Here is a 13696-nt window from a genome sequence, read left to right as displayed (position 1 = left end):
CACCGGAGCCGGTTTCCTCTTTACACACAGAGAGGAACCGACACGGCCCCCCGCTGAAGCGGCCCAGACTGGGGTTGGAATGTGGAATGGTTCAGTTTGTGGAAAAACCGGATTATCCTCTTTAGACCGGTAACGGTAAGCGGCAGAGATTGGTTAAAGTGAACTAGTTCTGTTAAACCGCGCTCAGTATAAAGCACGTCTAACTGTGGAACAGGACATCATTGTACATGTAGGTCTCATGGGGAGGGGTTTAGAGGGGGACGGGGCTCCAGCAGTACCAGAATCAGCCGTATTGTCTATTGATTTTACTGTAATTTGATTTACTGTGTCAATGCTGGAGCAATCAAGTTTGTGAAGGTGGAAGTAATCTTGAACCAGTTGAGCTCAAATGAACAGTTGAGCTCTTGTACTGGTCGTGGCTGAGAAGACAGACGATATGTACAGTATCTCTGTCAAACTACTAGAAAGTACGAATACATATGCTTTGAATTGGAGTTTCAAATGTTGATAAAGTTTTTTCTTCAGTAGCACATTTAGTAATACTGCAGTATTTTGTCACTGCTTGATTTTAATAGATTCCCTGCCCTTGAATTTGAATGAAATCTTCTATTGTTGATTGTAAATGATAAGTACCTCTTCTTACCAAAGGGTTGGTAGATGAAGGGAGCTGGGAAGTACATGCATTTGAGATGATAAAGATAACACTGTGAAGTTTGATAGTTATGTGTGAACAACAACAATTATAGTACTGGTATGTTTTAGCTGAAGGATTCCTTAATCTTATGATTGTGCTTCTGAAGTGCCTCTGATTATCATTGGTTAGCCATAGAAAATGCAATAGCTCTGAAACGTCATGGAAAAAACGTCATGGAAAAGTCTACTTGCGTAGTCATACAAGTTAGAAAATGCAGAAGCTCTGAAAGGTCATGGAAAAATCTTCCTGTAAGTTTAAAGCTACTTGCGTCATCATACAAGTCTTGTACTTTGTACTGTTTCTATGACAAGTGGAGACAGTGTATAGATAGTGGATCTTAGATTCATACTAGATATCGTCCCAGGACGTTGGTATGTGGGCTGAAGGCTGCAACCTGACGTCATTCAAACACCCCCTTTCCGCCGGTGGAGACAATAAATTTCGGAAGTGTGCAGGGTATGGTGGAAGTAAGGGAATTCTCATAGCGAAGATGGGTAAATTGCTATCCTGGTCTTCTGTAATTGTCTTAACCACGTTAAAGGAAAAAAAAGGGGTTCATCGGTCAGAGAAAATATGGTCTTGATTGCCCACAGAATTACATTGAGTAATCAGGGATATAGTATGTGTATTCCCCGAGCTGATCATATATTCCATCATTTGATTTGAGTTTGGTAAAGCAGGCCCGCCCCCACACGAGCAGAACCAAGGCTGAGGCAGGAAAGTGGGCATGGCAGATCTGCCGCCTTCTGCACCACCGCACAGCCTCTTGCTCTCTCCTACCCAGTGTACCCTGACCTTGGTTGTCCCCGGTTAAGATCAGCCTTCACCATGGGCAGAACCCTGAGGATCAGGGCCAGTGTCCCCGGTGTAGGGAGGAGGGAAGTGGTTATGATACACGATGTGTGCTGATGTCATTGAAGAGGCGAGTGGATGATTGCGGCACACGCACCGCCCACACACTCCACCCACATGCTGATAACCACTATAATTTCTTAATCCCTCTGACATCATTGGCTCTTCCTGTGATGCCTCCCTTCAATCCATCCACCCACCGATCATTACTTAGTCTGGCTAGTGACATTTCTTCTGCACTGCTGCCTGCTTCGGATCTGTATTCGGGATTGTTTCACCTGATGTCAGAGTCTAAATGATTGGAGTTAGTCTGCGGGCCGGTGGCATTGTTGGTATGGGGCATCGTCATCCCAAGTGTCTGCCAAACGTAGGTCTTATGTGCCAATCTAGTATATAACAAGGTTGATTTAGACAGTCTATACTTAAAGCCTTCCTGTAATGTGATTTGATATCTCCAAGGATGACAGCCAGTTAGATGTCCCAAGCATAAAGGAAATCAAGTATTCTGTACCAACGTGTGATAAGTTCAGAGATAGCCATGAAGTCCACATTCAAGGAGAGTCAGTTCATCTGCTCCTTCACATGTTCAGAATACCTTCAGTTTCTACAGTCTGTCTTGCTTTATGACAACCCAAAGTTGAAGTGACTCTAGTGATATGTACTTGTGTTGAATTATTTAGGATCAGTCTGGATGCTAGAAGATGTATAAGTATAGAAAATGACTCATCCAGCAAGAGTGCTTGATATGAAGGATTTCCGTCAGATAGGCATGCTAGATTTGGACCGTGTATGTGTTAGTTGATCTTCATCAGTCATTTATCTCATAAAAATCTAGGTACAAAATTGCTTGCCACAAATTCACAGTAGTGTTAGATGTTAACAGTTAATTCCAAATGTTCTGTATCATCACCAGTGATGACGTCTGAAATGTCAATCACATTTCATACTTATCACTGGCTACTACTAAAAATCTAGGTACGAAATTGCTGGCCACAAATTCACAGTAGTGTCAGATGTTAACAGTTAATTCCAAACGTTCTGTAATATCACCAGTGATGACGTCTGAAATGTCAGTCACATTTCAAAGTTATCACTGGCTGTGCTCTCTCTTGACATGAAGATATTCATGGTTTCTCCACATAAATCTGTGTGTTGAATTTTCTGTGTCATTTCTGTGGGTGACCTTTTGTACTGTAAATCCATCTAATATTTCAGTTGGTGATTTTAGCGATTGGGGGAAAGGGAGTAGTTCACTACATTTAATTCTATCGGTGGGAACAAACATCACTGTCTCAAATGTTAGTGATCAAATATTTGTGATGATGACATTTTAGCGGTCGACTAGTGACTGTTAAAGTAGCTAGAATTAAGTCACCGTTAAAAGAATCAAGAATTACAGTAAGTAATTGCACAAAGGGAAGATGGATGAATATGTATGAGCCCTGTTCCGGATGTTATTGATTTGTTCCAGCGGAAGTCCGGAAGTAGGCGGGATGAGTCACTCAGACGTTACAGATAATTGTGCTTCCTGCCGCCATAGTACTGTAGGACTTCAGTTGGTCTAGGTGGGACTACAGGGCTACTGGTTTCCAGCCTCATGTTGAAGCTTTGCTATATTCCTTGCTGTGTGGGACATGTCCTGGGCCGGGGGAAATATGGGGTGAGGTGGCAGTGGTACACGCTGTGATCTTGCTGTGTTTAATGATGATTATATGATGCGTTAGACAGATTTTCAGCTTTAGGTTGCATAAGCAGAGATTATGTACGGCTAGATAATTGAAAGGATGCTTTATAGAATTAATTACTAATGTGATATTTGTGTAGGAGTTTGGTTAGTCATTTTAGCCCTCATGCTGACTATGTTGTCTTTTATTCCTCAGAGATTCTTTGAGAATCTGGATCCGCTTGAAGAAAGGACGGAGCAGGAGTTTGATGATTACCTGTACAAGCAGTCCCTGGAGATTGAGCCCAGAAACGCCAAGCAGCCCCCTAAATATGTAAGTGGATTAATCTGCAATGCTAAGCTTGTAGCATAAAATGGGATTGCAATTTTGGTGGTGTTAAAGCAATTAGTGTTTTTTTACTTCTGATATTGATCTTTAGTCAATGTGTTCCTGGAAATTTTTATCTTATGACACTTCTATTGTAGAATTTTTAAGATAGCATGTTTTCATTTTGCTAGCTTAGATTTGACGATGATAGCTGTTCTCAAGCAATTTTTAGTCTGATCATCTCTCTCTGATGCTTTGTCAGCTGCTCCTTTAAAATCCTTACAATAGCAATGGAAGGAACAAGGGTTCTTTTGAAAATTAAAGATTTTGCCCATGGGCAAAAACTTCCTGTTCAAAGGATCAATTAAAAATGTTTCTGGAATAATTTATCCCTATTATATTGTCTTGATGTTTTCTCTCTTTGCTATTTTGTCTATCTTTAGCAAAGGAAAACAGACTACCCTCTGAAAACCCCGGGAATCAAGCCCAGCTCCTCGCGACACATGTCAGTGTCCGGTACCCTGCGCGGCGGCGGAAACTTGGTTCCTCTGGACAAGGAGCCGAGATCCTTCCGCTACCACGAGGTTCACGACGACGACGCAGGAGGTTCCACCACGCCGCACGTCAACACGCCTCCGTCTCCACGGACACCCCTCACTCCGCCCTCCAACACTGGCTTCGACCACAGTGTGTTTGCCTCGGTGCAGATCCCGCCGACAGGACCAGCTCAAAGTAAGCCCAGGCTCCACTCTTATAGTCCTGCTCTGCCATTGTAAGATCTGCCCTCTTGCTTTCAATTAACATAACAACATATCAGCAGCAGAAAACAAGGTAGTTGTGGAACATGTCAGGTACATTGTGACTTCTGCACTTTGGAAACCCTCCTTTTTATTCTCCTTCGAATGAAACCTGTAAGCACTGTCAACTTCCCTTGCACTCTGTTTCTTTCCTTGTTTTTATCCCATGCGATGTGAAATGCATTGCTTTTGTTAGTGAAGAATCTTTGTTTTCTGCTCTGACCTGCTAGGTCTAAACAGTGTGTTTGCTCCTGTACTGATCACGCCAGGTAGGACCCACTCCCGTCCTACTGCTCTGATCTACTCACACCTGCATGTGTCGACAAAAAGTCTACTGTATTTCCTGCAACGTCTACCGCTTCATTGTACATTTATTACCTTATGACGGCTCTTGTGTCGTCAAAACGGCCATCATTGCTCCCATGTCAAAGGGCAGTAACACGAAGTGTACAGATGTTATGGTAGATACGGTAGACTCCTCTGCTTGTTGTTATTATCCCAAGCAAGGCCAGTCAGGCCCACTAAACTCTTACTGGTCAAGTGGCCTTGACTTCATTACTTGCAAATGTCACTCATACAGATGTATGTAATAATTCATTCCAGTAGTTAAGCTGATGTAGATGCCAATTGAAGATTTTATAATTCTAGTAATACTCTTGCTTGGTTATTGTGATATTGATGCCACGAACTGAGGAGTAGGAATTTGTCATTTGTTTGAAGTAGCTTATGATTCCATGACATGTTAAAGATTTGCTTAATGAATTTTGAATTAAATCATTCTTAATGATCCTGCTTTGTTCCGTGCCCTTTCAGATCCCTCCTCCACAACAAAACACCCCCGCCAGGCTGATTCCGACAATGCCAGTCCTCCGCCACTGCCTCCACGGACAAGAAAACGGGACTCGTCTCGCGAGGAACCGCCCATGACTCCTCGTGCAATTCCACAATCCTCGGACGCCCCCGAGTTGCCCCCTAGGACTCCCTTACCAGTGCCTGACCTCCCCCCCAGAACTCCTGTCGCTGTGCCTGACCACAGGCCTCCTCTGCCCCCGCGGAGAACCTCCTCGACTTTTGGTATCAATGGCGGCACGCCGATGTCGCCTGTCGGACATGTGCCCCAGCTGGCACCAGAGCTGCCGCCCAAGACCTACAAACAGGCGCAGGCACATGCCCAGGCACATGCGCAGTGATGACCAGTGTGTGTTCCCTTCTCATGGTCTTGGGAAGAGTAAGACTGTAGAGCAGACTGGGGCCTGTGCTAGTCATGCAAGGTGCACTCCATCCATCCATGCTGCAGTGGTGAAAACTTGTGGCCAGGATACAACGTTCTGGAGTACTCTCACCCCAAGAAGTCCAGAGACTGATGGACATCAGCACTGTTCGCCTACAAGCCAGGTGGATTTCCTTTGTCACTGGTGTTGCATCGCAAAGATCAGTGTATGCTCTTAGCACCCTAGATGAATGGTAGGATGGCTTCAACAATGTGGTCATCAACTCACTTACTTCAAAGCTGCATCAACAATCCACTTGAACTAAATGTCATGACTACTTCCAGTGACAAGTACTGTATCCCCTCATAGTCTCAACCTCATTTTCCAGACACTGTTTTATTGTGCAATGAAGACAGTGTGATCCAAATCAAATTAGGGGCTAAACCATCCACATCTGTCAATATTGTGATTGTCTATTTTCATGTTAGAAATGTCAGGCACATGCTGTTTTTTCCTTTCTTGCATGTGCATAATAACAGTTGTGGATCCAACCATCAACCCTTCCAAGTCCTCATAAGAATGGGAACAATCTTGGTTTCCATGCCAGGACAGAAGCCATTTTCAGTTCTGCTGTAGACAAATAGAACAAGCTCTACCACAAAGTACAGAACCAGAGTGTACAAAGTTTGAAATCAGTCAGTCAAGCCTCAGCTCAAAACTTAAGGGAGAGGGTCACAGCTAGTCACAGCAAACAGTAGAGATGATTAGACGCATTTCTGGCCAATGAGCATGTGCCACAAGTAAATATCAACCCAGTTTGCATAGCAGTTGTCAATTTATGAATTGATCTTTATCTGTGTCACAAACCATGCAACTTTAAAGGAAGGGGGTACTCAATGTGTCCAGTATGTAGTTGTGCAAATAGTAGGACTATACTGAAATTAGGCAGATTAAGGAGGGGGGGCATCTAAAAAACCGGATCCTTCAATAGAAACTTCTAGTATAGATTGCAATTTTTTGCCACACACCACTCGACTGGACACACTGTTTTTGAAACACCAATCAAGTTTTGTTGGAGTCATACATGGAATAATGTGTCATCATGATTAACTGCAATATGAGTGACTAGGACCTGCAACAACTGAGTCTGTGGTTGTACCATATGAACAGAAGTGTACTTAAAGAGCAATTTGAAGGTGCAAGTGTTGAGATTATGTATGCATTTTAATTGTAGATTTTATTTCATGCAAGAAAATTATGTAAATAGAAGAAGACATGACATTATGTACAAGTAGCAATTTTACTGATGTTATTCAACAAGTACAAAATCTGGATGTGTAAGTTTTATGGTGACCACAGTCAGCATGGCTTCTATGTTTTTATACAGAGTAGACCCTCCAGTTTTTACCCCAGTGCCGTGCTGCCTGTGCATTTGGAATTTTATATTAAAACAAGGTTCAGTAAAATCTACAGTGTGGTCTCATTTTCTCTGGCATAAAAGAATGCATTTCCTCTCCAGAAGAGAGTGGCTTGAATGATTGATTTGCAGAAAGTTTATTGTAAGCTGAGGCCACCGAACTGAAGTTCTAACATAATGATCAAAGAAAGAGAAACCAGAGCAAAAATAAAAACAACATTTTCTCATCAATGGAGTGGTTATGATAAAACCTCCATGGTCAAACTCAGGAAATTACAGTGTCATCCAGAAAGGTAAGGGAAGAGATTGCTGTGCCCACCACTGCTTCCAATGATTCATTCAGATAGGACTGGCTATGCTTCCTCCCACGCTCATTCAACTAGTAATTACTTTGTTGCTACCCGGTATTCTATTTGATTTCCCGATGGGATGTAGTGTAGATTGATGATGATGGTGCAGGGCTTCGTTTGTACATGCTGACATCCAGCAGAAATTCAAATTATTGCAGCATTTCGCAGGAAATAGTGATGCAGTACTGCAACAGATTACCGGTAATGGAGGTCACTTTTAATCCAAGACAAGGATTCGTCGTTCCACATACATAATGCCAGTGCTTCATTCTGGAGTTCCATTGCAAAACTGGTTTATTCTTTGAAAACTGACAGGAGGAAACATGTGAGAAAATAATGTTATTTCCCTCCCCTATAGGGAAGTGGAAGATAATTACATTCTTTGATTTTACTACAAAAATGATGCTACTTGGTTGAACAAAGAGATCATCAGTAAGTTAACTATCAGTTTATATTACCTTGTGATGCCTTTCAACAGCAACTTCAATCACTGGTTCTAATAAGTGTATTGAATCGTTTTTAAAAAGGTATCAACCACGCTGTACACAAGAAACTTGTTCCTCCTTGTCATATCATACAGCAATCACTAGTGCTCCTCATCTCGAAGTGCCTCAGAATATAAAAGCATATCTTTTCATATATGCAATACATTTTATTGCCAGTCATTTTGTACACTAAAATACTTCCAGTGGGCAATGTAAGAAGTTTGTGCTGGTTAGAGTTTTAAAATCTGAAGAAAAAAATTAGCAAACTTGCCATTCTAAGCTACATCTCATACTGTCTTCAAAAATTCTAAACCATACTTAATGTATGAGTAGCACTTAACAGATGGTTTCACACATTTGGCCACCATTTTGATACAATATCTTTTTCAACCCATCACAATTTATGAGTTTCCTTCGGGTGGCCTGCAGTTTTCTATGGCTTTCTGGCCGATTTACATCGCAAACAGAGCCGTAGAAAACTGCAAGGTCTTCGCAGGAGGTGTACTTGTACTATGGTGGTACCAATCTCACCATGGGATCATAGGGGGCCTTCAGGGAACTGTAACTTAACTGGGTGCAGCACTTAAAACATAGGAAGTTCACTATATGAATGATTATTATGATCATATCTTCCACACATCTGGTAAGGCTACAGTTAGGGTTATAAAAGGCTGTCTAGTTTGAGTGGTTGTCGGATGATCTGTGGTGCCTCAAACTGTGGACGAGACTAAGGGTGGGGTGAAGGTGAGGGTGCAGGGTTGTTTCCTGATCTGTAACAGCAAACGGCAACAAAAAAAACTCAGGTTCAAATAAAACCTTAATCACCAACTGCAAGCAGAAAATAAAAGGATTTACAAGGCAGGGGAAAGAGGGGAGCAACAGTTTGAACACCTGTAAGGTACAGGTACTTGATATTTTGCGTTTCTTCAAACAATTGTATAATTAAACATCTATGTGATACTGTAACTAACTTAACTCCAAAAATTACAGTTACTGTGGTATATGTGGGTTCTTGAAACAATGTCCCAATGCTTTTGCACCTACATGGCTGAATAACATTCTTTATTAGGAAACCTAGTATTGCTTGCTGGTGCGGAAAGACTGACATGTCCCTGGCACTTAAGATATACACACATGCACCATATACAGATATTGCCACGTGTTCTGGTTGATAGGAAGGGTTACAGTTTCAAGAACGAGGGTAGATGAGTTACAGTAGCAAAGAAACTACCAAGGTGATACTAAACGGAGAAAAAAAAGTCACATGTATGTGTTATACTAATGTAAACCAGGTAGACTACATCAAAACTGATCTTAAAGCATCTTTTAACACCTGATTTATGATTAAATGATTCAATAATTGATTCAATACACTTCCAACATCCATCATGTAACATGTTCAAGTAACATGTCTTATTCTAACCTCCTTTTTATAATGCAACTGCTAGAATTGAATGTGCATTATTTGATCTGCCAAAGCAAGTTGTGCACCATCTGTACTGCTTTTTTACAGCATATTTCAGTTGTGCATCTCTGAAGTCTGCATACCTTTTTTGCACATGAAACACTTTATTTTGTTGTTGTTGGATTATTCAACATTAATCAATAACACTATGCGTAAGTAATGGTTATAGAATAGTCAATGCAATGTGTATATCACATGCAGGCATGAAATTTTCAGAATCATACTCAAAATCATTTTCAAAATGCCTCCTAGCCCTTGGTATTTCAACTATATGAAATCATTGAGTGAACAAATTTCCTTCTGGCACAAATATTACGATGACAGCCGTAAGCTGTGGAATACATGAAGCAGTGATGTGATATTTCTGTTGTGATTTGACATGAATGTCCCACAAGATCATCTGTACATCAACCCCCTTCTCTGCCCTACTTTGGTATGATCCACTTGTAAGCGATGAGGCCGAGGAGGATGGCCAGTTCCACCAGTATTATCATCCCTAAGATCAGCTTGTTGGTCATCACCCTGAAACACACACAACACAGCTTACAAAAGGGTACAAGGCAGATCAGAGTCAGATTTTATATATGCCTTAACACAAGAACATTTATACTGTTGCCAGTATTGTGTTGCCAAGGGAAAGGACATTCTGGGCTCAAATTTTTCCTTTTTTTTTCATGTTGATGTTACAGTTAACTGTATGTTATATATACTAGTTGATGGATTCACAGTCAGAGGGAATAATGTGAAACAGAAAAAGAGACCCACCTTCTACTCATTGCATTCAGGATCTTTTTGCTAGTGCTGAGGTTTTGATCCATGTCTGTTACCTGGAAGTGAACAGGTGTGAATGTTAGGTCCTCTTGTGTCACTGTGGTGGTATGTACTGTAATGGTACTGTAATGGTACTTTGAGCCTTACCTACTTCTATGACATCTCATTTGTAGCGTAGTGAGCACACTTAAAGTATAAGAACACAAATTGAAATCACATCTGACCACAAAGGACTTGGTGATTGAGTTGAGTTGATTTCCACAGTAGTTGAGTTGGCCATAAATAAATTAAGGCTCAAGGAAACAATTGTTCATGAGTAAATAAAGGTTCAAGCAAACAAATAACCAAACAAGTACAAATGAGTACATTATAGACTAGACCTTCCAGCTCTGCTAACTTAATGTCTTCTGAAGGTTACATGACAGTGCTTTTCCAAGTGTATTGCTGCTCCAAGTGCAATGCTATACATGTTTAGGTGCTGTGTAAGGTAAGGTCCCACTAGTGCTGTTCCACCTACCCTTTCCCTGGTGCGGACCAGTTGTTCCCGCTGCTCTCCGAGCTCCTCAATGGTTTCCGTGCCAATCTGCTCGGACTCCACGGCTATTCTGGTGGAGCGCTCGATGCTGGCGGAGGTTCTGTTCAGGCTCTCCAGGCCCTGCAGCATCTTGGAACGGTGGGAAGCGGACATCCTCTGGGGAGGAGAACAGTCAGCAGGGATGGATCATTTAAGAACAATTGTATACTGTATATCAGGAGTTTGGAAAAGAACATCTAAAGGTCAGGGAATTAAACAAAAATCCAGCTCTAGCTAAAATTCGGGATGTCCCTATAGCTCAACTGGCAGCAGCCTCACATTTGAGCTCCTGGTTAAGTGTTGCTAACTAGGAGACCCCAGTTCAATCCTGGGAAGGACATCTCGGTTGGGGCTGCACTCGTCTTTCGGAAGGGATGCTGGGGTCCCATGTTCGAGTAGTTCCCTCAAGCATGTTAAAGGGGAAGGGTTAGCAACCCCTCCCTGTAAAAATATACCCTGCTACTGAAACAGAAAGGAACCTTTCTGCCCTATATGCCACTAGGCACTACAAGGGTCAGAACCTAGAATTGCAATTAAGTTACTTACAGCTTCATCACTGTCAGGGTCGTATGTTCCTCCTGACATCAGTTCATCCCGCATCATTCCTGTACCTGAAGCTTGTTTCTGGAATGTATCAACATAACAGGGTTAACTAAACTTTCTGGAGGGACTTAAACACACAACTGTATAGATACGTTAAAATGACTACTGAGTAATGTGTCTGCAGCAAAAGTTGTTATAACAATGCTCTCTAAATTGAAGATTTTTTTATAGAAAACACATAATTCTGAAACATTCTAATATCACAAATCAAGCATGTGTATATCTTTTAAAGATCAAACCTTGATCAACATCAGCATAATTTACTAAGTACATCAAACATTGTGCTGTTTTCTGTGTGTACAGTTCCCTCACCATCTCCCTCTGCAGTTTGTCAAGATCGCGTCTGTAGTTCCGTAACCTGCTCAGCATCTGTGGTCTGTAGGTGGGCGGGGCCTGCTTCACCTCCTCCTCCATCTCCTGGACCTGTGGCATGGGGAAAATAACTTACTGTCAATCTTGGAATTTTCTCATCTCATCTATCCCTTAGCCTACTAGTAATTGTTTGACCATTGGGGCACCACAGAAGATCTGGCAACCAGTTTTTGATCTCCACACTTCTCGGTTTTCTGTTTTCCTTAGTGTTTCACCTACTAGTAGTGTCAACTCATGCCATTCTCTAATATCTTCCTCCCATCTTTTCCATTACCAATACGTCTGGTAAAGCATGCAATATTGATTTGTTTCTTGGCCATGACATTACGTCATGAAATGATCCAAGAACAAAGATAGTCATCAAGTTACTACTGTATATCTATAATTCAGTGCATCGAAAGATAAGGGCTCACCAGTGTCGTACACTCCTCTATGCCCCTCATAACCTCTCGAACCATTCTTTTCCTCTCCTCTGTGAATAAGACAGGCATGTCAGCAATCAGTAATTATTACGTGTAACGTTACATACAGTCATACATGATCACTCTGAAATGTTGTTTTCCTATCTTAATTTCTTAAATATATGTTCCGGAAATATAAAAATGACAAGAGTCTTTAATAAAGAATGCAAAAGCTTTACTTTTACATTAATTGCTGCCAAAATTCATTTATTTAATAGTATAACAATGTCATTGGCATGCTAAACCCGTAGTGAGACGGTTGGTATGGTCTTCAAGACCTGTTTGCACTAGCTTACACGTGGCTCCGGACTTTTACATTTGAAAATAGGGGAAAATAGAAAGAGTAGTTAAGTTGTTGACGTCGGTTACTATTTCCAATTGCTGATGATGTATAAACACTTGTTGGACATGCCTATTTAATAATCCAAGACAGGAAAGGGGAAAAATGAATAAATAGATAAATATAAATGACTGCGTCGTCTGCTATTCCTCACGTGATCACCCGTATGATTCTGGGAATATTCAAAATGGCGGTTTCCGACGGCGCGCGTTCGCAAAGCCTCTGGATAAGTCGCGCTTTGTTTGGATCAAGGACAAAACTAAACTTATTTGCTGTTATTGACGGACATATTGTTTATTCCTCTTTTGATCAATACAAATATAGATATATAATGTGATGATATGAAGAAGAAAATGTCGACATTGTGACGGTGTGTGACCGCTGCTCCCTCTCCCGTGACATACATAACGTTAAAACCAACGGTTAGTAAATTGACGACCTCGTCATTGCAAAGTTTGATCTTCATGAACTTACGACTGTACCTTTTTGACGTCAGTACTTAACTCGTATTGGAATGCAATTAACAGTTTTTGCATCAACCTGCTGAATCTTAATTGGCAAGCCAATACTTAAAAGTGTCGAATTAAAAGGGTGTCGAATTAATGGTTCCTAGCGTTACATTAAATCATCTTTTTTTCTGTGAATGCAATGAAATCTTTTTTTCTGTGAATGCAATGAAGTTGTAGTAGACTGTGTACTAGGTCATTGTTATGTAAGTGCAGCTTTTATCTACATAATACCCTTGGTCTGCCAGATGTCGTTCCAGCCAAGAAAGTCAATTATATTTTTGTTCTTTCAAAATCAAAATGGCCAGACCAGACAAATCGTTTTCGTTTGTAACGTTACGTCATTCGGCATATCGTTTTATACACATACATAATACCAGCTCTTCAATTGGTTTAAACCTGCAGCAGTTGAAGAAACTAAATCTTAGAAAAATTTTTTTCATTCTCGAGGCGGTGGCCGCCGTCTAGTATACGACAACAGGTCATGGTACACAGTACAATAATTTCATGGGGGAGGGGGGCGCTCACCTCCGACTGCATTTGGAAGTCTGCTCTGAGCCGTCCGTCGTAGCTCATCGTAAACGTTTCTAAAATCCTCCTCGTGGTTTTCAAAGTCTTCGGAAGACATTGTCGACGGTCACTTAAGTCTTATCTCTCGTGAGAACACGTGTATGAGATCAGTTTTGGTGAAATTCTGCTGTATCTCTTTGCTACATCTCTTCCTGTCAGACTACGTCATGTGATCAGGTGAAGTGCAGTTTGATAAAAAGTCGGTAGAGGCGCTTTTGATTGCAGAAAAAAGGGAAT

At 41.4% G+C, this 13696-nt stretch overlaps 2 protein-coding genes across 2 annotated transcripts in view; one reads left to right on the top strand and one right to left on the bottom strand.

The window, feature by feature from the left end:
* The window catches only part of LOC136433540 (son of sevenless homolog 2-like), a 32592-nt gene extending 25577 nt beyond the window's left edge, over positions 1-7015 (top strand). Inside the window, exons 27-29 of the mRNA XM_066425851.1 lie at positions 3427-3543; positions 3981-4269; positions 5148-7015. Of these exons, the coding sequence (XP_066281948.1) occupies positions 3427-3543; positions 3981-4269; positions 5148-5524 (783 nt within the window). The 3' untranslated portion in view covers positions 5525-7015. The remainder of the gene's footprint in view (positions 1-3426; positions 3544-3980; positions 4270-5147) is intronic.
* Positions 7016-7588: 573 nt separating this feature from the next.
* Positions 7589-13636, bottom strand: LOC136433551 (vesicle transport through interaction with t-SNAREs homolog 1B-like). Its single transcript, XM_066425863.1, has 8 exons — positions 13418-13636; positions 11996-12054; positions 11523-11633; positions 11154-11231; positions 10551-10724; positions 10028-10089; positions 9692-9784; positions 7589-8567 (listed from the first exon to the last, which is right to left on the bottom strand). Exons 1-8 carry the CDS (start codon positions 13515-13517, stop codon positions 8525-8527), a joined length of 720 nt encoding a protein of 239 aa, XP_066281960.1. The 5' UTR covers positions 13518-13636; the 3' UTR covers positions 7589-8524.
* Between the last annotated feature and the right edge of the window lie 60 nt (positions 13637-13696).

The sequence above is a fragment of the Branchiostoma lanceolatum genome, chromosome 4 (assembly GCF_035083965.1).
Source record: "Branchiostoma lanceolatum isolate klBraLanc5 chromosome 4, klBraLanc5.hap2, whole genome shotgun sequence".
Classification (NCBI taxonomy): Eukaryota; Metazoa; Chordata; class Leptocardii; order Amphioxiformes; family Branchiostomatidae; genus Branchiostoma; species Branchiostoma lanceolatum.
The sequence above is the reverse complement of the archived record's forward strand: the minus strand, read 5'-3'. Positions and strand labels throughout refer to the sequence as shown.

Excerpts from the sequence above, each read along its gene's own strand:
- LOC136433551 (XM_066425863.1), bottom strand. The coding sequence starts at position 13,517 with ATGTCTTCCGAAGACTTTGAAAACCACGAGGAGGATTTTAGAAACGTT. Across the intron at positions 10,725-11,153 it reads ACCCTGACAGTGATGAAGCT|AGGATGTCCGCTTCCCACCG; the intron begins GTAAGTAACTTA and ends TCTCCTCCCCAG. Across the intron at positions 9,785-10,027 it reads CTGAATGCAATGAGTAGAAG|GGTGATGACCAACAAGCTGA; the intron begins GTGGGTCTCTTT and ends TGTGTGTTTCAG.